This window comes from Tubulanus polymorphus, chromosome 5, assembly GCF_964204645.1.
Source record: "Tubulanus polymorphus chromosome 5, tnTubPoly1.2, whole genome shotgun sequence".
NCBI lineage: Eukaryota > Metazoa > Nemertea > Palaeonemertea > Tubulaniformes > Tubulanidae > Tubulanus > Tubulanus polymorphus.
In genome coordinates, this window is record NC_134029.1 from 4,305,556 (window position 1) to 4,327,418 (window position 21,863).

Genomic DNA, 21,863 nt, shown 5'->3' on the forward strand with positions numbered 1-21,863 from the left:
TTTTTCTAAAACCGCTTTTTTCAAATTAACCTGGGACATTAATTTGTCTGTTTATATCATTTCTTTTTCTATCACAATTTGGGTAGATTCTATATCGGGTTCAAGCGTTTCGATTTCGACTGAATAAAAAAGATTGAAATTGAATTTTGCAATTTTTCTTGTAGCGGAGCAATTAATTTCAAGGTCGTTGACCCTATTACGAGAATTAAAATTCGGGCTGATGAAATCAATCTCTAAGTCAACGACACACATACAAACGTGAGAAAGTCTGGTTAATGTTTTTTTAAGATACAGCCACCCTGAATGAAGACATCGCAATGTGTGTTACTGTTGTTACCCTTCAATGTCTCAAGAAAAGAACTGTAGAAATCTGATTTAGGGCAAGACTAATATAGTTATAACTTAAAAGTGACTCGAAAAAAAAAATCATAAGGAAAAGCACGCCATCACTATCCACTCACTCACTACAAACGCAATAAACGATGATTAACATTGAAGCGAAACTGCAGGAAATCGGCGGCTATGGTCGCTATCAGATGCTCGTATTTTTATGTATATGTTTCGTGTGTATGAGAGGCGCTTGGCATCCGTTCGTATCTAGTTTTACAGCGCTGACACCAGATTTACTCTGCACGAATTTAACCTATGATACGAACATTTCCGCATCTTTCCCAACTGCCAATGTGAGCGTGAAACTAGGTACGTTTCATGTTTCATCGGAAAATGTAGATGAATATCTGTGTGGAACGCGAGTGAATTCGACTAGTTGTCAGTTCGATGTCTTGAAGCATGGTAAAACCTATGTATCTGAGGTTTGTATGATTAATTGACATTATTCCTGTAAATATTATTATGCCTATTGCTAAAGCATGATACTGGGCATTAGTGGAAAATCCACTATATATATATTGACTTTTATTCACGGTCCCTAAGACTTCTTTAATCCTTAAAAACTTCCATGTAGACAATGCATTTTAAAGGTGCTTGAAACTCATTCAATTTGAGCAAAATGCTCAAAACTCCTTTAAAGCGATTAGTTCAAGGGTACGCTCATCACCTTATCAACCTGTTACTACAAAGATGTTTTCCATTTGGAAAAATTGAAAAATCACCCATGAAAAACTAATTAGAATTTGTATAACGGTGGGGACCATTATTTTATTTCAGTGGAATCTCGTTTGTGGGAAGAGTTATTTGGTGTCGTTGAATACAGCGGTGTTTATGATTGGTCAGATGGTCGGTGCTATATTTCTATCGATGTGCGCCGATATAATCGGACGCAAGAAAATGCTGATCGTCTACCTACTGTCTCAAGCTGCTGTTGGCCTCGGAGCCGCGTTCGTCGATGGTTATATATTTTTCACGGTTCTGCGATTTATCATCGGCGCTCTGAATCAGGTAGATCGTAGTTTCCTCAGCTATAACAGAATTAAGAAGTGACAGTGAAATGGCGGCACTCACCGGAGATCGAACCTGGGTTTCGTACTAAAAATAAAGAATACTTACTAGTCTAAGAATAGAACAACTCCACTTGGCTAGTGGTTATACAGCTTGATGTAATGTAGCTGTGAGATTAGTTTTTGGCGGTTCATTATACCAGTAGATCATGCGCCATTTATTCACTTTCATCTCTTTTTTGTTAAGATTATGCTTAAAAGTCAAGATAAGTGGATCGAGGGAGCGGTGTAGCCGAGCCGTTTGAGCGTTCGGCTCTGGGAAGCCAGGTCGTGGGTTCGAACCCCGTACATTGCCGTAGTGTCCTCAGGCAAGACACTTATCCTCATTGCCTCTCTCCACCCAGGAGTAAATGGGTACCTGGCCTGATAGATGACTCCTGAGCGTTTGTTAGCAGCTCGGTGTTACTTTTCCCCAGGGAGAGATGACTGATACATGTTAGAGTATAAAATTGGCCAGGGTAATAATACCGAAAAATGTAAAGCGCTCTGAGCAGCCTTGCTGGATTTAGCCCTATATAAGACACATATTTTTATTATTATTATTATAAGAGTAGCTGATCCCAAGTGGTTCTGCATCGAGTACTACAGTCAAACTCGTCGGCATAATTGGGATGATCAGTATGTTTTGACAACTTACCCAAATTTACACTTCATAAATTGAATTGGAAAATTTGGACTCAAAAGTAGAGACAACTTCAGTGATGCGAAGACTTATCCCATAGCGACTGAGTCAACTGTATGGAAAAATTTCGAAATGCTCTTGTTTATTTCAGGGTATTGCGTTAGTTGGTTACGTAACGGTCTGCGAGTTGTTTCCAGCCACACATAGAACAATGCCGTGTGTTGGGATTCAGTTTTTTTGGGCGCTCGGAGTGATGGCTTTATCTGGAATCGCTTACTGGTTGAAGGACTGGAATTATATTCAAATCGCTATATCCGTGCCGAGCTTCCTGGCGATAATCTATATCTGGTCAGTTTGTCTTAATCGTGGACTGTTTTCAAAGGTCGTTTAATTATGCTTTATACACTTTGACTGTTGATACTTTGTGTTTCAGGATTATACCGGAATCGGTCATTTGGCTTTCTTTCAAAGGCAGAATTGCAGATGCGCAGAAAATCCTTGGAAAATTCGCGAAATGGAACGGCAAAGCTTTATCTCAAGGTTGGTTAGAAATTTGTGAATTCTTTGAAAATTTTCCTCACGGCCTGTGTAAGTGCTGATTGTATTAATGCGAATAACATGTGCTACAGATTGTGAAGATTGCGACTGCAGCAATGATCGAATTAATACGGATGATGTCAACGCTCAAAAAGATTGCACGAGTTGTTCGTCTCAAGTCGTCGTAGAAGATGAAGAAAATTCCAGCAGAATTAGTGCACTCGGGAAATGTTCCGTTTTTGGTATATTTAAACGTCCGCGTATGGCCATGTATTCAATCGTCATGTTTTATTCATGGTAAATAATGAACAATTTTCGGAAAATGAAGTTGCAAAATGATTGTATTAAGGCTAAACAAAAATGATACCTTGTTTCTCCGCAGCGGCCGGGTCATTTTTGTAAAATATGATAAAATTAATAAACAGTTCATTTCTATAGCGGCCGGGTCTGTTATGGTTAAATTGATCACGATTTAAAAAAAAGTAATGTATAGGGTAGATAGGCGGCCGGCCGGGTCAACATTTAAGCTCAGCAGAGCGGAGAAACAAGGTATCAATTTTTTTTAGCCTAAGATTGTTGGTATTTCCCGTCTTGATGAATATCAGTGAGAAAAACCCACGATATCAATTAATGTAATTATTGTTTTTTAGTAGGGAATAGTGGCCAATTTTGACTCATTCATATTCATTAGAAATAAACAGATAACCGACCGACATGTACAGTTCCATTTTTCTTCAGGTTAGCCAACAGTATGTTATACTTTGGAATCTCGTTCAGTTTTACTCTGTTGCCGGGAAATATTTATCTCAACTTTTTTCTGAATGGATTGGCCGAAATACCTGCTTATTTAACCGGCATGTACGCACTAGGCCAGTAAGTATTATATTCTTAGAAGTATAAAACCTTCCGCTCTCTAAATCCAAATTCTTCAAATTTTTGCGAATCTTATTTTTCAGTGGGCGCCGCATCGCGTTGTTTACCTTTTTGATGATAGGTGGAATTGCGAACATAATCATCGTGCTTGTAGCCACTTACGGTAAATTCTTTTTGGACAAAAATATACACACAAAATCTACTGATTTATTCATTCATGAACGCTAGTTTTTGCGTTATGTACCTATACTTTAATCATGCGTAACGATATCAATATCGTGTTGGCTTCAATTCATATTTATATTTTCAGCGAGTAGCACAGTAACGTGGTTAACTCCAGTTATGATCACGTTAGCGATGGTCGGAAAGTTTGGAATTACTGGCTCGTATTCGACGACGTATCTTTACGCGGCTGAAATGTTCCCGACGTTTATTCGCAATTCGAGCGTCGGCCTGTCGTCGCTCTGGGAAACTTTAGGCGCCGTTATGGCGCCTTTCGTGCTCGAATGGGTAGGTTTAAACGAGATCCAATTTTTCGATACTGTTACTCGTTCTATCATAAGCTTAATCGATGTCATTTTCTATGCGTTACCGTCATGTGTTAACTAGGTTTAAAGTGATTAGAGGTTTTTGCTATTGATTAATTGTGTGAAGTATTGGAAAAATGTTCGTTTAATCCGTATGACTCTGTTTCTGTCTATTCAATGTGATTAATTACATTCGATTGATTGGCCTGTGAATTTACATCATTTTTACACAATCGATATTGAGAATTGCCAATTAGTGATTGTTCTAGCCAGTGGCAGATCCTGACTGTAATTTCTGTATTAGGGTCATTGCCTTTTTGAAAAAGTATGGAGCTGTAAACTGCGCAGTCATTTCAACTCGATTCATAAATCAGCAGAGATTTGAAACCCAAATGCACCAAATACCTTGGATTTTTGCAACCATCTACCCTCCTGTTTTTGAAATGAGCTCTGATACTTGCTTCACTAGGGATGCAATGTGTCCCAGGATCTGTCATTGGAAAAATTTCCGTCTAAACAGCCTGCGTTTAGTAACACCCTAGTATCCTTGGTAGTAGCTTTTGTAATTAGATTGCTTAGACAAGATGTGGTTTGTGAAAATCTGATCGTGAAATTAAACCACACTGGGGTTTACTGACTAGAATTTCCTGTGTATAATAGTAGTTAAGTTTTATATCACCAGCTGCTTCAACGATTGATTCAGCTTATTTTTAATTGATTTGTTTCACCTGGTATGGAGTCAAATTATAAACTAAACTTCTATAATACAGAGAATCCCAATAATAATGAAGAATAAAGTCAGAAATCTCTCGTTGAGCGCCAATAGTTTATTCAATTCGACCTTCAGGAATACTAAGTTTAAGTAGTATTCAGGGCTGGCGCGAACTAGGGGTATTACAATATAAATCAAGGCTAACTTAAGGGTACTTGTCTATATTCTCTATATTATCATCACAGCTCTGATGATTTCATTAATGGTTGAACTCTTCTTATATTTCAGGCCGGTGGTTCCCAGATTTTCCGAGTTCTGTTCGGATTGATCGCGATCACCGCCGCTCTGCTGTCGTTGTGTCTTCCCGAAACGAAAAACCAACCGCTTCCCGAAACGATTGACGACGTCGAAAAAATGCCGCGTCTCGATTTCCGACGATATTTCAAGTGTTGTTTCGCCGTGCCGGCACCTGTTGTTGTGAATCGTCGTCCAGTTACAGTCGATGACTGTGATTCTCCTACATATAATTCGACCGAACTCGAGTGTATCGATCTGAAAACCTGAACACGTGGAAATGAGTGACACGTGATGAGGCGTTTACTGTGATCTGTACAGGGCGGATTCAAGATTTTTACCAAAGTTTACCTAGATTTCCCTGTTTTCATTTTCATATTTCTTACAAAAATGATTAATTTCATTGAGTTAATCATTGTTAAAAGCAGGGCGTGGACATTGTTTCTCCATTCATCTTTTTTTGTCAAGGTTTTTGCTTCAGCGCCCGTACCCATGTGTGGTTTAACCAAATTCTATAATATTCTTATTTCTACGTATTAGCCAACCTCCTTAAGATATCCTCAGGATCCGTCCCTGCAGTGCAACATGTATTACTGTGCCAAATAATTGAATTTAAAATTAGTCTTGGTTGGATCTCCTTGATTTTGATCTTTAAAGTAGATATTATTGAAAATGCTTCTGATGTGCTGAAACTTATTGCCTTTGGATACAAACAGAACTCATTTCGAGCCTTGAAGGCAGTGAACATAGCTGTAAAAAAACATTTTTTTGGCAGTGAATATCATTGAAATTGTCTTTGCAATACCTTAAGGGTATATGGCACAGGGAAACATGGAAATGAGACTGTTTGGAAATGAGAAAAAATCTTTCTAATGAACCATGAGAGAGGAACATGTCGTTCACTTCTTCTTTGTTCGAATGATGATCGAATTTTCTTAGAGGCAATTATTGATTTAGCATTGATCAGGTGATTTACAAATTGCATTTAGTTTACTTAGAAATTTTGCATTACAGGTCAGTCGTTAACCAGAAAAACCATCGTGATTATTATATTATAATACTCGATGTATCCTTATCATGCGGTGTTATGTAAGAGGTGTTTTAGCCAAACTGATCAAGATTAATCTCGCGCATTGTGAAAGAAAGCATTCTTTAGATAATCAGGTTTCTTCTGATTTTAAAACGAGTGTTTACACTATATGTATCTGATGACGTACATGAATCTCACGTTTCTGTAGTTAACGTCAGGATTTCAGTATTTTCTGTGTTCGTTGAATATGATTCTGATACGTTGTGTGTGGATCTCAGAACTGGAACGCTCATTTATAAATCCTGCCAGTTATGATTTTTACACTTAAAAGAATTCCAATGAATTTGCCGGTTTGTTAGTATATAAATTGTGTGTTTATCCATAGATTTAAAATCGAAATAAACATGATAAAATGGGTTTAAATGTCGTTGTGTTTTCACTTCTCGTCGAATTCATGAGTGGATAGGAATTTTTGGAGTCGTGTTAACCTAATAATCAAATCAATAAGCCTGTAGGACAACTGATTCTTTTTTCGTGTTTGCACCTGAATCGAAAATGAACGGCAAACAACCGAGAATGAACATTCACCCATAAGCAAGCAGGACGGAACATCGATTCCGAACAGAATTAGGTTCCGGTAACTTTAACTATTCGGTATATATGTAACAAATACAACGAAACAGATGAATTATCAAATAATTATATATTTTTGACAGGTGACTGAGGGAATGTAAAAGAATCATTTGAATTATTTCAAATTTGAATAATTTCAAAATTCGTGGACGGTTACCTCACAAATCTTCTCACGTCTCAGTATTTCGATAAAGAACAACGTTCCTACACAGCAGTATAGTTACATACAGCAGTATAGTTACATACAGTTAATTACGTTTGGTAAGTATATCGTTCATGCATTATTTATGGACAGGGATATCTATTTGTCATTTAATTGCATATTCTTTCTGGAATCTGTGCGCGTCGCTTGCGCTTCGCTCGTACGTACCGTATTAGATTCTATTTGATACAACGCAAGCGCGCATGACGTTAACACCTCTGGAGTGTAATGTCTCGTCTGCAGAAACTCTTGCGATGATCGGAGCTCTGGCATGTCTGATTGATGGTACGTACGTAAAAATTCTTTAGAAATAGGATTGAATATCAACGTCACGGTAAGTCCACCAACTATCTTAATTAATTTGATCTCTACCTTGGGTCAATAAAATGTTGTTAGAGGAAGAGTTATTCAGAATAACTCATACTATTAGCTCGGACAAATCTAGTTGACCGATACAATTCCGAGGCAAGTTTTTATCCATAACGTATTTTCAACACGTAGATTCCTAAAAGTCGTTATAGAGGTTATTTCTTAATCAATAATGAACACAAATCGGTAGAATATGTTGCAAGATCTAATGAAGAAAACGGCAATTCCACAAAAAGTGGAATGGGGCAAAATATTTAAAAAACGAACCTCCTATAGATGTTTTAGAAGAAGCTTATTAAGACTGAACGTATTTTTTGGGAAATGTCATATCAAGGTTTGCAACAGATGCCTCCTTACGAATATGCATTCTATTGATACATCACACATACATGTTACATACAGTATGACATCAATTTTGACCGAATTGAGTCAATTTTCGCTACGATACAGACAGCTGTTCGAGAGAGCTTTCGAACTCGGGCTGAAAACATAAGAATTATTAAGTAGAAATCCTGATAATCTGCAAAGATGGTCTTGTTTTATAAGGTAAGCAGATACTAACGCATTTAATCAATTTGATGTCGGCCTACCCGGGCTATACCCGGGGTCCGTAGTTTAAAAAGGTGCGCAGAATTTGACTTCTATGACGTCAGATTTAAATAGGAAACAGGTGAAATACTGATGAAGTACACATATGAATATGTATGATATTGCTTGGAGGTCGAGCGCAACAGACGTTATATGATGGTAAAAATGGGGCCGTTATCGAAGCCTAAATCATTTTAGTGAATTTGTATAGAATGCTTTAACCATGTATTTCCACAATAATTATTAGAATATTCATGATGGTATTGAGGTACGGTACTAAACCTTTTCCAATCACTGTCATAGTAATGAGTTCAGAGTAATGGAACTGAATAAATTTGAATTTAGGGGATGGCATTCTTCGCGTGTGCATTAATCAGCCGCATAGCGAATACGCCCGTCAGAAACCAACGTTACCTGACTTGATTCTCAAAATCTAATACTAGTTTCCTGATGAAGACTCATCGCCGGAATCTGTTTAATGGATGTGTATTGCAAAACGACGGATATTGAACGATTAGTGAACATCAGCAGAGGTGGATCCAGACCGTATTAGCCGTATTGCCCAATACGGTCTAGAATTGTTAAGTGCCCTTCGAAATTTCACCGGCAATATTTTGAAAGGCATTATTTCAGCAACCGCTAATTCCGTGTCCGGGTTGTTTATTCTGAATTGCTCTGAATTAGTCTCTAGAAGCCCTCTAAAAGCCTTTAAATGGTACCATATTTTCAAAATTTTCTGGGGGAGGGCCCCCATACCCCCTTCGAAGGACTTCGCGCCTTCGGCACTCGCATTGACCTGGATACTGGGTGTGCCCTAAGATCAGAAAGGTGCCCTTAAATTTCCTTCCAATACTGTCTACCCATCCCCCTGGATCCGCCCCTGATCAGAAACGACAAATTCACTCGAGTTGCGTGAGAATCAGCCTATAACTCACAGCTGCCTCCACTCTCGTAGGTGAAACACTGAATGACTTCTGCAAATCAAGATCGAATTTCGAGTGAAAAACCGAAAGCCAAAATAAGCTTTCCGGTCCGTCCAACTACATCATTTTCCATCTTCAACCATTTCTAAGCCACGCTCTTTGCTTCGACCATAAAGAAGAACACTTATGGGAAATAGATCACTTCAGTTGATTGTCTTTCTAGGGTTTTATTGTAGGGTTTTATAGGGTTTTATCGAGACGGCCGGCTTCACGGGCCCACAATCAATCGTTTTTTTTCGAAACCGAAATTTCGAATTAGGGGACCCACTTTCAGCGCTCATCCAGACATCCACGTTTTTAAAAAACTTATAGAAATATGATTTTTCATATATAGAGGAATCCCACAATAATAACGAATACTGGTATTCCTGAAGATGTTTATTAGACTATAGTCGAAACGTCGAATGAACTACTTATAGCTCTAGGAAACATTTTCGGACTTTGTTTTTCGTTATCATCGGATATAGTGGTTTCCATAGACAAGTGGCTGTCCAATATCAATAGTAGACAAAAACCCACAATAAAAAGAAAAACTATCTGGTAGCTTAACGTTTCAACTCAATTCTAACAGCAGTTTTTGAAAATGGCTCATAGAATTGAGTTGAAACGTTAAGCTACCATATATTTTTTCTTTTTATTGTGGGTTTTTGTCTACTATCGGATATAGTGTTTTTTCAATGGTGATGAGATTTTTATTTACACCTTTTAAAGATGTGGATTCCATTCTGCATGGCCGATTGTGTTACGACTCGTGAGATGTGAAAATATAATTATGTGGCATACCCGACTTTATGATGCGGTGCACCCTAGTGAAGTTGTTCATTTTCCTCGCCTCTCTGCCGAGCACAAGGTAAGTGTTAACTGCTTTTTTTTTCCAAATTACGCAATGTCGGGTTTCTGACAATAAAAGGTATAACAAACGTGATAAGTTATATATCGATGAAATTTGGCGTAAACTCGGTGATTACAACGACGACAGCGAGATCGATCAACGCCCGATTTAAGTCTATAATGGCATAGTTGTATGGTAACGGGTAGGAATGGATATAGAGTGGGCAATAATTGACATTTTCCGGATATGTATCTTACTGAATAACAATGCGTGCGCTCGTCAAACAACCCTTAACGGAAATTGAAGAACTGTTTTTATTGATAACCGAACACCGACCGCCGCCGCCGTCGATGAATATTGATGGCGCCTGTTGAAATTGAACGTGTAAAACGTTACATCGCATCGCGATCGGAAAATTACGACATGATTGCGTGATTTCTTAGAATTTATTGTTTGCTCGACAAAATATAATACATTTACATGAACTCCGAAGAGAAAAATTACGTTTGAAGTATTCGAATGTCATCTCAATACATTCCAAGCATTTCTTATGTTAACATTTCTAGTATTTACATTTTTTTCTTGTGTATCGTCAAATTGATGATTAGTCACCTACGAGGCGTGGCTGTTAAAACGATATTTTGACCAGCTTCGTTTACTTGCTTCTTGAGATTCCACGAATGCGCGTAAACTGTGAAGTATCAATTATTGCCTAAGGTCTCTCGCCTTAATTGGCAATTTTCAATTGCGCTATCAACTAACCATTGGCACACTTTTATTCGCAGAATAGAGATATTTTGAGATTGAAATGACAAATCCAAATTAGATCGATTTCTAGCTGTTCCTTGTGCTTATGCTTGAAATACATATATACATATTGTCATTTGGTGTTGCTGACACCTGATTACGAAACAATCCTGTTGGCAGGCGCATTACATGAAGAGGGTTTTAGGGTTGGCAACAGCGATATATATATATATATATATATATATATATATATATATATATATATATATATATATATATATATATATATATATATATATATATATATATATATATATATATATATATATATATATATATATATATATATATATATATATATATATATATATATAATCCGTTTTCTCCTTGATACGTTTATTGCGTGGGCCGCTGTGCGACCACTTATCTGCGGTGTCACTGACAACTCGTCAGTGAGTCCAAATTACCGAATAAAAACAACAGAATCTCATAACACATATCATGACAGGTAAAATCTAATATCTTCTTACTTCAGACTTTGTAATGAATCGGACGTTATTCAGCAATTAATGAGCGAACAACGATATGATCGTTTTACACGCCCGTTTGCCAACGAAAGTAAGTGTCAGCACTGCGAAGAAATTCAATATTCACAAATTGAACTTTACTTCAGCAAGGAAAACGAAGAAAACTGAAAAATGAATAAATCTGTAATGTGAAGCCGGTTCAAAGATTTCACAACTTTCGTTTTGTTGCGGCAAAACCATGTTCGTCTTGGCATCGATATTTTTGTGTATCCTCTTGGATCTACTTGCTTTGGCAGGTTACATTATTCATAGATGGCTATTATTCCAGTGTTTGCGGGAAAAAACCAGAATAACGACCAGAATGTACAATCAACAGGAGCTCCCTTGTAAGAAAAAAAAACTAGACGTACCGATAACAATTTCTCTCGTTTATAGGTGTCCCTGTTGTTGTCAACTGCAGCTTTCGTATAATTGAAATCGCTAGCGTAAGCGCCATTAACATGGTAAGATCTGTTCGGTGTTAATTCCCGTTAGAATTACAGTCAGAAGACCCTCATTATTTACAATTCCTCATCTGCTCGCTGTAAGCATTCCCAAACGGGTGAATTCAAAGAATCTTCGGGAAAGAATCTTGATAGCAACCGTCATTCGACACAGCCAAAACTAATGACATATCGTTAAGATGATTTACTGCAAAGTAAACGATTTTATGTGCATTCTAAAAAATACATACGCCTAATAAAATAGGTATACAGTTGCTTTAGCCTTATCAAGCACGATAATTTTCCGTTGCAAATGAACAATAAATTTTGACGTCAAAAACCCCAGCTCTACAATACATGCACCTTTTTTCAAATTTATTTTGGTTGAACGCTTTTGATATTTTAAATAAGATTTACCGAGTCGTTCTATCGTAAATAGATTTATCTGTGTGTTTTTCGTGTTTGCAGGACTACACCATACACGGGCTGTTTCGTCAGATGTGGCAAGATAAACGACTGAGTTTTAGTTTAGCTAATTACGGCCCCGACGACTCGATATCATTAGGCAGCGAGAGAAGCAGTCATATTTGGTTACCGGACACGTATTTTCGGGAGGAGAAGAAAGCCGTACGGCACAGCATTACGATGCCGAACGTGCTGTTCCACCTGTTTCCAAACGGAACGATTTATTACAGTCAGAGGTGCGCCGCTGCCGTCGATTTACTCATCAAATACTTACAATCGCGCGACAATAAGGCGATTATATCAGATTGCATCGTTGCTTATGAAATAACAACAGCAGATTACCGCCACGCAAACGTTGAAACTATCAATCTTTACAACTGTTTTGTTTTAAGATTTTAAGCAATATTCTATCAGTTTTCGTCATGTTTACTCGCCCCCATTTCCGTCCATGATCATCTTTCAGGAACCCTGTTCCACAGTGCTATGTCAAGATTTGACTGAAAGTTAACTTATTGAAAATGAACTAATTTTAACTCAGAGTAAATAAACTCTTACTCATTACTGTGGAACTGATTTCAGATTTCCCGATCATCCTATATTTCACGTAAGAACCTTCGAAATAATATGTAGGCGACTTTTGCATGGCTTTTTCTTGATATTTCAAGGCTGACGATAACGATATCTTGCCATATGAAATTCACCTATTTTCCGTTTGATGTACAGACCTGTTATCTGAAAATCGAAAGCTGTAAGTAACGCACGGCAGTTTTATGACGTCTAAAACCTGTTTGTTTCTCAGAGTGATTTAAACTATAAACATCGCCTGATCTATTTGAAGCTTTAGATATTTTTTCTATAGCATACATTTGATGATGGCAAAGTTAGATGATTTGATGATTCCGATCGTAGGGATTTCCTCTAAAATAAATGGAGAATTAGGACAGAATTTTGTGCCCAAAAACAGAACTTTTTAAAGCCCACGCTGTGACTTAACATCTTCTAAGAGGAAATGCCCTCATGTTTAAAAAGCCTACACTTGTAAAAGCTTTTTTCGATAAATTTCAGTTGGCCATACGACGAGACACGTGAAATTGTTCTGGACCGCACCGACATCCACAGCGGTGAAGTTCGTACGTAATGAAAAGAGTAATTTGCCTGAATTCTATTCTCCGTGTGTGACGACATCAGCCGTCGATGATGTTTATTTCTCAGGTAAGCGTACATTAAAAAATTGCCGATTTTTAAGTCAAGAATGATTCCTCTAAGGCGAAACAATTTGGAATAAATTGTAATCAATATAGTTTTAATGATAAACCCACAATATCATTGATAAACAAACAAATGATTTGTTTCACTGTGATTACTTCTATCTATGAGCAAAAATTAATTTAAAAGCCCGTTGAATAAATCTCTGATGAATGATAAGTATTGCGAAACGTCAATTAAATTTTTCGTTTTTGATCGTTGATATTGCGGGAATTTTTTTCATTTATTCCTTTTCAGCTTTAAACATCAACTATAATCATTTGAGATGATGATTTTCTCCTCTATATCTATTTCCTATAGGGAACTATTCTGTTTTGGAAGCGAAATTCGAGTTTCAACGTGATTCGGGTTATTACGTCGTACAGATGTATCTGCCAAACATTCTCGTGGTCGTGTTATCGTGGATATCGTTCTGGTTGGATGTCAACGCCACGCCTGCCCGTATATCTCTAGGAATACTCACTGTGTTGACGATGACCACGCAAAGCGCCGGTATCCGAGACATGCTTCCGAAAGTGTCGTACATAAAGGCAATCGACGTCTGGATGTCGACGTGTCTTGTTTTCGTATTCATGGCCTTTCTCGAGTTCGCCTTTTCCAACGTGATGGCTCGCCGTGAACGTTGGGGCGGTGTCAAGGCTAAATCGCCGAAGAAACCGTCGCCGAAACGAGACGCGACGAACAAAGCCAGTTTAGTAAATCATAGAATATTCGCCGAAAACGTCGACGAATCGGATAGCTTACCGGATACCTTACCCGGGCAGCAGCAAAATGGTGACAACTGGGCGCGAAAGAGAGTAGGTATCGATACGCTGTCGTGAATCGAATAAAAACACGTAGAATATGGGAATTCAAATGTAGAAGTTAATTTGCCACACCGCGCAAACTATAATTCTCTCAGTTGGAAGTGCTTTTCGAGGTTAAATTAGCCTACAAAATTCACCCTTAACCGAAAATACTAGTTTTTCTCCGAGTTACAAACTCGAAATTAACCTCGAATATTTTTCAATAGATATTTATCCCCAGGGCGCTTCCGATTTTCAATTTAAAGGAATATTTTTTAATGATAATTGGTGGAATGGGATCCGCATCTTCGATATATATTTTCATCGGATAGAAATCGGGTGGCCTATATAAGGAGTAACAGCTGTTGCGATAACACCGTATCAATGTAGGACTGTATATATGTAATAGTAAACCGTCACAGCGATGTGAAAGACAAGATTTTTAAGCATTTCTATTCGCACAAATTCGTTTTGGCCACAAATTATGCCAGTAAGAAATATGACTAAACTGTTTTATGATAAATCAATCGTTATTATTTCGGTAGAACTATACTATGATTCACAAATCTACTGATGAATTTACGAAAATAATATGCATTCGTATTTTACTAATTAATTGCAGGTCCCTGTGATGCACTGGTCGTTTAGAAGTCGCGCGTATTCGTTAGGAAACGGAAGTCTGCCATCCTCGACTTTAGACTTTAACGTTCCGGATGCTGTTGCGCCGGATTGTCAGCCGACATCAAACACCGAAAAAGAGAACTCCGAAAACTCGTCGTGCTGTAATCAGTTTGGTAGAGATGCTTTCACCACCGACTCGTGGTGTTCGCAAAAGATCGACAAAGTGTCCAGGGTTTTATTCCCGTTGGGTTTTGTTATATTTAATATCGGCTATTGGACGTATTATGCTGGTACGGTGTTTGAATGCTCAAAGTAGCGGCTAACATGTATCTAACTCAAGTACGCGCGGAGAGGACGTCTAAAAACATGTATCAATAACTAGCAGAAACATTTTTTGATAAAGATGTACTGTATTTATAACGTGAAACAAGATATACATTTTGTTCCACTATTTTCATATAGTCTAGTTGCGGAATATTACATTTTAACTCTCTACCGACAATGAATTTTTTTCGAACAAATGTTTCATATTTTTCTTAGATCTGAACTAGGGCAAGAATTCATCATCGAAAGTCGTCACAGTTTTACATTTAACTGTGGAAGAAAGTTTCAAAGTCGAGAATCAAATAGTTTGAGGCAGGGGTTCAATGAAACTGGATTGTTGTTGCCTTTTAGGGAAAGTGAGACGGATACTAGTGTAGGGTAAACCTCTGTTTTAATACGCAACCTTGTAAATATGATATTTCATTCGAAAATACTATTTCGAGATGATATACCGGTATCTGTATTAATTTTTCTATCGCAGTTGATGTTGCAGTAATTACTATCATTGTGTCAATAATAATTATTTCATTTCAATAAAGTAGTCGAATATTTTCAACTTATTTCTCTGCCGAAGTAATTCAAGGGACTCCCACAGCGCATCGTAATCGAGTTGTCTGCGGACTGTGACGCGTGAAGTCAGAATATTCATACATTGTACATTCATTTAAATTTGCTGCACGCAAAAAGAAACGACTGGAGACTATTTTTGTCTCGTCAATCGACGGCCGTTGAAATTCGTGACTTATATACACACAATCATTTCGTTTATCTCCAAAAGATAAGAATTTCTTTAAAAAGAATCAATACTGATTGTGTATTAAGATCAATCCATAATATACGTGCATATCTATCTATATTTCAATTACATCTAGATATTACTTGTACGAACTGTCATATTTTTAAAAAGTGGTTTTAGATATTTCTTTTCATAGGGATGTCTGTCTACTACTGTTTCTTAAAGCACAATTTAGACGATTATTCATTTTCAACTACGTGGAGTGACAATTTCACTTCTCACAGACTGCGTCGAGTATCTGTCGTCCAGTTCCCCAGTTTCCACGCCTATAGCAATCATTTTGTAATGGCGATCATTTGGATATTCTCTGAGGGAAACAAACACTGATATAAAACACCTTCGGGTCAGGTTGCAATCGCTTCGTATCATTCTGATTTACCGCCATAAGTCACATTGATTCGTGTTTATTCATAATTACCTTGAATAAACATTTCAATGCTATCAACGTTATCAATATTCGATGCGACGGGCGAAGTCGTTTAACACTTCGTTGTTCTCTAGACCGACCGGCAAACAGATTTACCTATTCACTCCCGTTTTTTAGGGCGACAGTGCGGGGAAGTGGGTATTGCCGCCGTCATATGTATGCGCGGCAAATAAAACAGCGCAGCATTCAATCTATGAAAAACGAACGGCAACAACACGGCGGTGCCAGCAATACATTACCGGCTTAGAGACACCTGCATAAAATAAATACCGCGATGGGTCCGGTGAGATCCGTACGAAATAGGGAACAACACAGTTAAACTCGTGATATCATCGGATACAATCGTATGACCGAAGTCTTGTTTGTTTCCTAGGACGCACGTATATATTCATAACGTTGTAACTAACGTTTCAGAGGACGTATTTCACTATGGCTCGGCAGACGAATAACAACTGTTTACGTCGAACAAAAATTCAAAAAGAAATCGATTCGGATTTCAGCTCAGGGACGACTTGTCACGGATTTTGGAGACTTATCGGCTCCACGCATGGTTTGCAAAAGGTTTTCTGGGCCGTGTTTATCATCGCAGCCTTCTGTTTGACGTCGTGGCAAATAATATTGCAATTCGTTGCTTATTATTCGTATGGGACGGCAACACAAATTGTTGTGCAAGAAAATCCGAGTCTTACTTTTCCAGCTGTCACCATTTGTAATTTCAACACGTAAGTATCAGCTATAATGAGATGTAAACATACTGAGAAACCTGTACTATTCATCGCAATAGGTTTTTAAAAAGTATTTCCAAACGAACGATAGATTACAGCGAAATATTTTCTGACAGATAGATACGGTTATATGTTGTTGAAGTTCTTGATATTACAAAGAGTGAAATTGTTTTTAGTTATCAGAAATCGTTATTGACCCCGGCCGAACGTTACGCCGTTGAAGCCGGTTCAATGTTGTTCTCGGATGTTGAAGATGCGATGTTACCTGGTTTTGATGTTGGTGCATACCTCTCAAACATGAGCCACCTTTTCCCGAGTGAGTTTTGCATATTTCTGTTCTAATAAACCAATCGTCGAAGGCGCGCAAGAATCTGCAGCCAATCAAATCTCCCAACTACGCCAATTGATTAAACATAATTATCTATACTGAATTAAAATCCAGAATTGATTTTTGTCTAGGACCTGATACCAATACTAATATTTCACGCTTTCGCGGTTTTTTCTATCGTGGACTGGCTTCCAATTACGCAATTTATCGTTATCACGTTATCTTTTTTTCTTAGATGGTTTTGACATCGCAGCGGTTACGAGAAAAGCCGGCTGGAAACTCGATAATGAAACACTGTTACACTGTAAATTCAATGGACAGCAATGTTCCACCAACGTGAGTCAATATCTGATTACGCGTAGTGCATATATGACTATTATTTGTTATGGCGATAACATAACGTGGTTTTCGTCATTCATCATCCAGTTTTAGCGTTTTTTCGGTATTCCGATGGGTTTTAGCGGACGTGCTTGGACGCTAAATCTTTATGAATCCATTTAATTTTTTCCGTTAATTGACATGACGAACTTTGTAACCGCGTTACATATCCATGCGTCCATTATCGCACAGGAAAATATTACTCTCAGAATGGTCGTTACGAGTCTCCGGGAACCAATTCTTTTCGTGTAACCTAAAAGAAAATAGCTTTCCGGATATATAGGGTCGGTTCCATAGATGTGGTTAAACTAATTTTGACTGAAGAGTCAATCGTGACCGTGCTTCATATAGTTGTACTGGACAAATAATAATCGTGGTTAAAAAGGGAGTTTTAGATACACGACGCTTTTATTTTTCCAAATATATTTTCAGGATTTCTGGCACACGTTTACAACGTACGGTAGCTGCTATCAGTTCAACAAGAATAAAAAGTACATACAATATCTCTCAGGATCGGGAAACGGTTTACAGATTATGTTGAATATCAAAGAGGTACCTTCTAGTACGCTGATGAATTGAATGTCAGACTTCATCTTTATCTACATTAATTGAAAGTTTTGGCACCAATGCCCTCCGCTCCGTAGATTCCCATCTTCATCCCGAAGCTAGATTAGATTATGAAATTGATTAGACACTAGAGGGTCGTTTAGCGAAGTTTATTATGATTAAATTTGGATTATTGGTGTTAATGAGAATGAGAATGTTGATTGATAAGAACCGGTACTATGAAGACTGTTCCCAAGGTCCAACAATAAAATCCTAAATGTTATAGGTTTACATCAATATACTACGAGTTTACGATGATTTCATGGCTTCATGACTTGGGTTCTAATTTATTGTTACCAGAGAGCCAGCTGTTTAACTTGGCAAATAGGCGACTAGCGTATTAATTATTGTTAACGCAACGCATTATGCGCATAGTATAAACGGCGTCAAAGTTCAGATAAATGATTCTTCGCGTGCTCAGTTCTCAGAAGTTGGAAAAATAGCCTTCCTAAGTTGGTTCATATTCATTTGATTTGTTCGTTTACGAAATTTGACGTGTCCTCTCGAAATTCATTATAGTCCGAATATACCAGTACGTTATTGTGGAGCGGTAATGTCGAATCAGGTCTAAGACTGCACGTTCATCCCCAACACGAAGCGCCCGATGTTCTTTCTAAGGGAATATCAGTCGGACCAGGTTTGAAAGCGTACGTGGCTGCCAGAACATACGAGGTAACATTTTGTCATGAATTCGACACAATATCCACTCAAATTTGATTACTCGGTCAAGGATCCCTCGCTTTGTGACCCAATTTATTTCTGTGTAACTAAATAAAATAAGTGTCTGAAAAACTGGATAAGTGTTCATTCCCTCAATGGGAAGTGTAAAAATAACCTAAAAGTTAATATGCATGCACACCTTATATATCTGTAGGCACAAATGGTTTTTTGACTTGAATATATTCATACTTTTATCTATAATTTTGCAGCCAATCAACTGTTAATGAAAACCATGTTCTCGGAGAAACTGAAATATTGCATTTTGATTTAATAATTTCTGATCTGATAGATTCCATCGTGTAATTTCTATTTTACCAATATTCGATATGAGCTCACTGGAAATAGATGAATTTCAGCTTTAGTTTTGATTTTTCAGTTGCGTAACGCGAAAAAGCCGTGGGGAGAATGCGATCCTAAAAGGAGGTTGAAATATTTCCCCTTCTATTCGAAATCAGGTTGTATCCTAGAATGTAAAGATCGATTGGTCAATCATAATTGCCAGTGTAAAATTCTACATTTTCCAGGCAAGTTCTATAATATGAATTTCATATCCCTAATTTTACGAAATCGACGAGATCAAAGATATTTGATTGGTTTTATACTGAAAGGGAAAGTTCGTATCAGCTATAAATAAACTCTCGTTCTCAACATTTAGCACATCAAACCATTCTTTTTTAATTTTTGGCTTTTGGTCTCGTGTTGAGCCATTAATTGTTTCTAATGGATTTTCGTATTCATTCTAGTTCCATCCGTAACAAGTAGGCGGGTAATAGTGAATTCGTTACTTCTTTCAGGGAAATATCCAGTTTGCGATCCTCAACAAACAGCAAATTGTGCTCGAAATCTCCTGTGTAAGTATGAAACATGTGCGACTCATAAACGAATGCTGCTACATTTTTACATATGATGTAAAGTACGTTCTACCTGTATTATCAACTCTGATACCACAAACTGTTTGTAAAGAATAAGAAAAATATGTACACGTATTATGTTGTCTTATATAAATATCTTCATGAACATACTTTGAAATCATGGTCGAAAGCCTGTGTAAATAAATCTGAACGCAGAGTTGAATGAGTAATGATATATTCAATGGTAATATTAGATGTTGCTAGAGCCGGTGCGTTGCAAGTCGACCTTTCACTGAAATTGGATCAAGTAGAATTAATCATCTAACAATCGTTGATGTTTCAAGGATAGTCTCATTAACCTAATAACACACGTCCTAGTGTATCATAGTATTCCCGCATAAATCGCATCTCTTTTATTTCTTTTCCAATTTTCACGCTAGTTATGTTTAGCACGCGATCAAAAATATTATTGTATGATTATATATGTATATTATGATTTTTGCTCGACGCATTTTCCCTTTGATTTCCTCCATTTTGTTTTTATGTAAATTTGACAACATAAACATCCAAATGTTATATACGGTTTAACCCTGCCATGACCGAACAATATTTTTCGAGGGTCGCCGTCATGATAGAATCTACCAGGATTTAATTATTTCATGTGTTTCATTCAATTTTCCAGCGAAAATACGACAAAATATGACGTCATACTGCGGTCATTGTGTCCACGGCTGTCGCGAAATCTCGCACCCGATTCAGATGTCTTACTCGTCGATACCGAATTCGCCTATATCTGATTCGCTCGCTTCCTACATAGGTTTGAATTCATCGTCTATACGGTAAATATATATATGTAACGGATGAACGGATAATAAGATAAAAACCCACTGTCTACAAATAGAAAGAAATTTAGAATCAAGAAATTCATTCATTCGAACAATCTGAAATATATTAAGTACACGACGTTTCGATCTCACCCTAGAGATCATCGCCAGGTGTGCAGTAAAACTGCAGAAAACGTAGGATAGAATAAAGAAACTTTTGTATCATTTCTTTAGACGGAATGTCGTTATGTTGGATGTATTCTACGAGGATTTGAGGATCTACGTTACGGAGATTTATCCGGCAATGACTGTCGGCAGTCTCCTGAGTAAGTATTGAGAAAGTATTGATTCGAGGATGATCATCAGTCCCACGGATTTGCAGTATATTCATCCATTGGCAATATAATTTCGAGAACTGGATATCACATATACATATCTAAATGTATGTTTCAGAAGATTTCAGAAGAGTAAATTTGTGTATAGTTTTCAAAAATATTCATTTACAGGTAATGTCGGTGGCCAGTTGGGTTTGTTTATCGGTTTGAGCGTCGGAACGCTGTTCGAATTCATCGAATACGGAATCATTCGCTTGTTGAGCTTTTTCAGACTGAGAGGCGCTTCGTACAGAAAACAGCTGCCGAAACCGACGAAAAAGGGCCACAATGAATCATTAGTTGGTATATGATCATAAAATAACATATTATGCGATGTATGAACTAAATCGGTGTGTTACCTTGACTTGTCTTCTTTTCGTATCTGCTAACAGATGATGACAAACCTTCGAGTAGAAAAGGTTCCGAAATGCTCGAAATGCTCAAACACAACATACCAGATTCGTAATTCGTGAACGCCTGCATGTGTTGCCACCTGTCCTTCCCTATCAGCTATTTTAGAGTTTAGAAGTTATCTTATGTTTTACTCAGTGTTTACAATATAATAACGCTAAAGTATATTCACGTATACAGAAAAAATTGAGCTACATTTTATGGTTACATTTTACTATATGATTGTAAAACGAAATTTTATAGAATATGAAATAAATTCTTCTAAGAGATGAAATGTGTTTTTTAAATCTCCAATACGTCGTTTTAGCGCTTTGTTAGAAAGGCACGTGGGTTTAAATTCGTAAAACGAAATTTTATAGAATATGAAATAAATTCTTCTAAGAGATGAAATGTGTTTTTTAAATCTCCAATACGTCGTTTTAGCGCTTTGTTAGAAAGGCACGTGGGTTTAAATTCGAAAAATGGGCTACCGTCGATATTTCCCCTCACGTCAAACATCAATCGGTTCCACAATCGTCCATGAAAAATAACCAGAAATCGGCTAAGG

The 21,863-nt window shown here is 37.4% G+C and overlaps 3 protein-coding genes across 3 annotated transcripts; all 3 read left to right on the top strand.

Annotated features, from left to right (window-relative positions):
* Window positions 1-199: 199 nt before the first annotated feature.
* LOC141906448 (organic cation transporter protein-like) lies at window positions 200-6,450 on the top strand. The gene is made up of 9 exons (XM_074795750.1): window positions 200-812; window positions 1,168-1,398; window positions 2,231-2,427; window positions 2,513-2,619; window positions 2,709-2,913; window positions 3,355-3,489; window positions 3,573-3,652; window positions 3,800-3,999; window positions 5,017-6,450. The coding sequence occupies exons 1-9, from the start codon at window positions 483-485 to the stop codon at window positions 5,290-5,292; spliced, it is 1,761 nt and encodes a 586-aa protein (XP_074651851.1). The 5' UTR covers window positions 200-482; the 3' UTR covers window positions 5,293-6,450.
* Window positions 6,451-11,294: 4,844 nt separating this feature from the next.
* On the top strand, window positions 11,295-15,325 carry LOC141905390 (glycine receptor subunit alpha-4-like). Its single transcript, XM_074794235.1, has 7 exons — window positions 11,295-11,319; window positions 11,369-11,436; window positions 11,884-12,116; window positions 12,546-12,628; window positions 12,946-13,092; window positions 13,447-13,943; window positions 14,554-15,325. The coding sequence occupies exons 1-7, from the start codon at window positions 11,295-11,297 to the stop codon at window positions 14,866-14,868; spliced, it is 1,368 nt and encodes a 455-aa protein (XP_074650336.1). The 3' UTR covers window positions 14,869-15,325.
* Window positions 15,326-16,033: 708 nt separating this feature from the next.
* LOC141905763 (bile acid-sensitive ion channel-like) lies at window positions 16,034-21,603 on the top strand. The gene is made up of 11 exons (XM_074794776.1): window positions 16,034-16,821; window positions 17,001-17,140; window positions 17,388-17,488; window positions 17,963-18,082; window positions 18,656-18,808; window positions 19,233-19,380; window positions 19,651-19,707; window positions 20,390-20,546; window positions 20,766-20,857; window positions 21,038-21,208; window positions 21,298-21,603. Exons 1-11 carry the CDS (start codon window positions 16,529-16,531, stop codon window positions 21,369-21,371), a joined length of 1,506 nt encoding a protein of 501 aa, XP_074650877.1. The 5' UTR covers window positions 16,034-16,528; the 3' UTR covers window positions 21,372-21,603.
* Window positions 21,604-21,863: the final 260 nt, after the last annotated feature.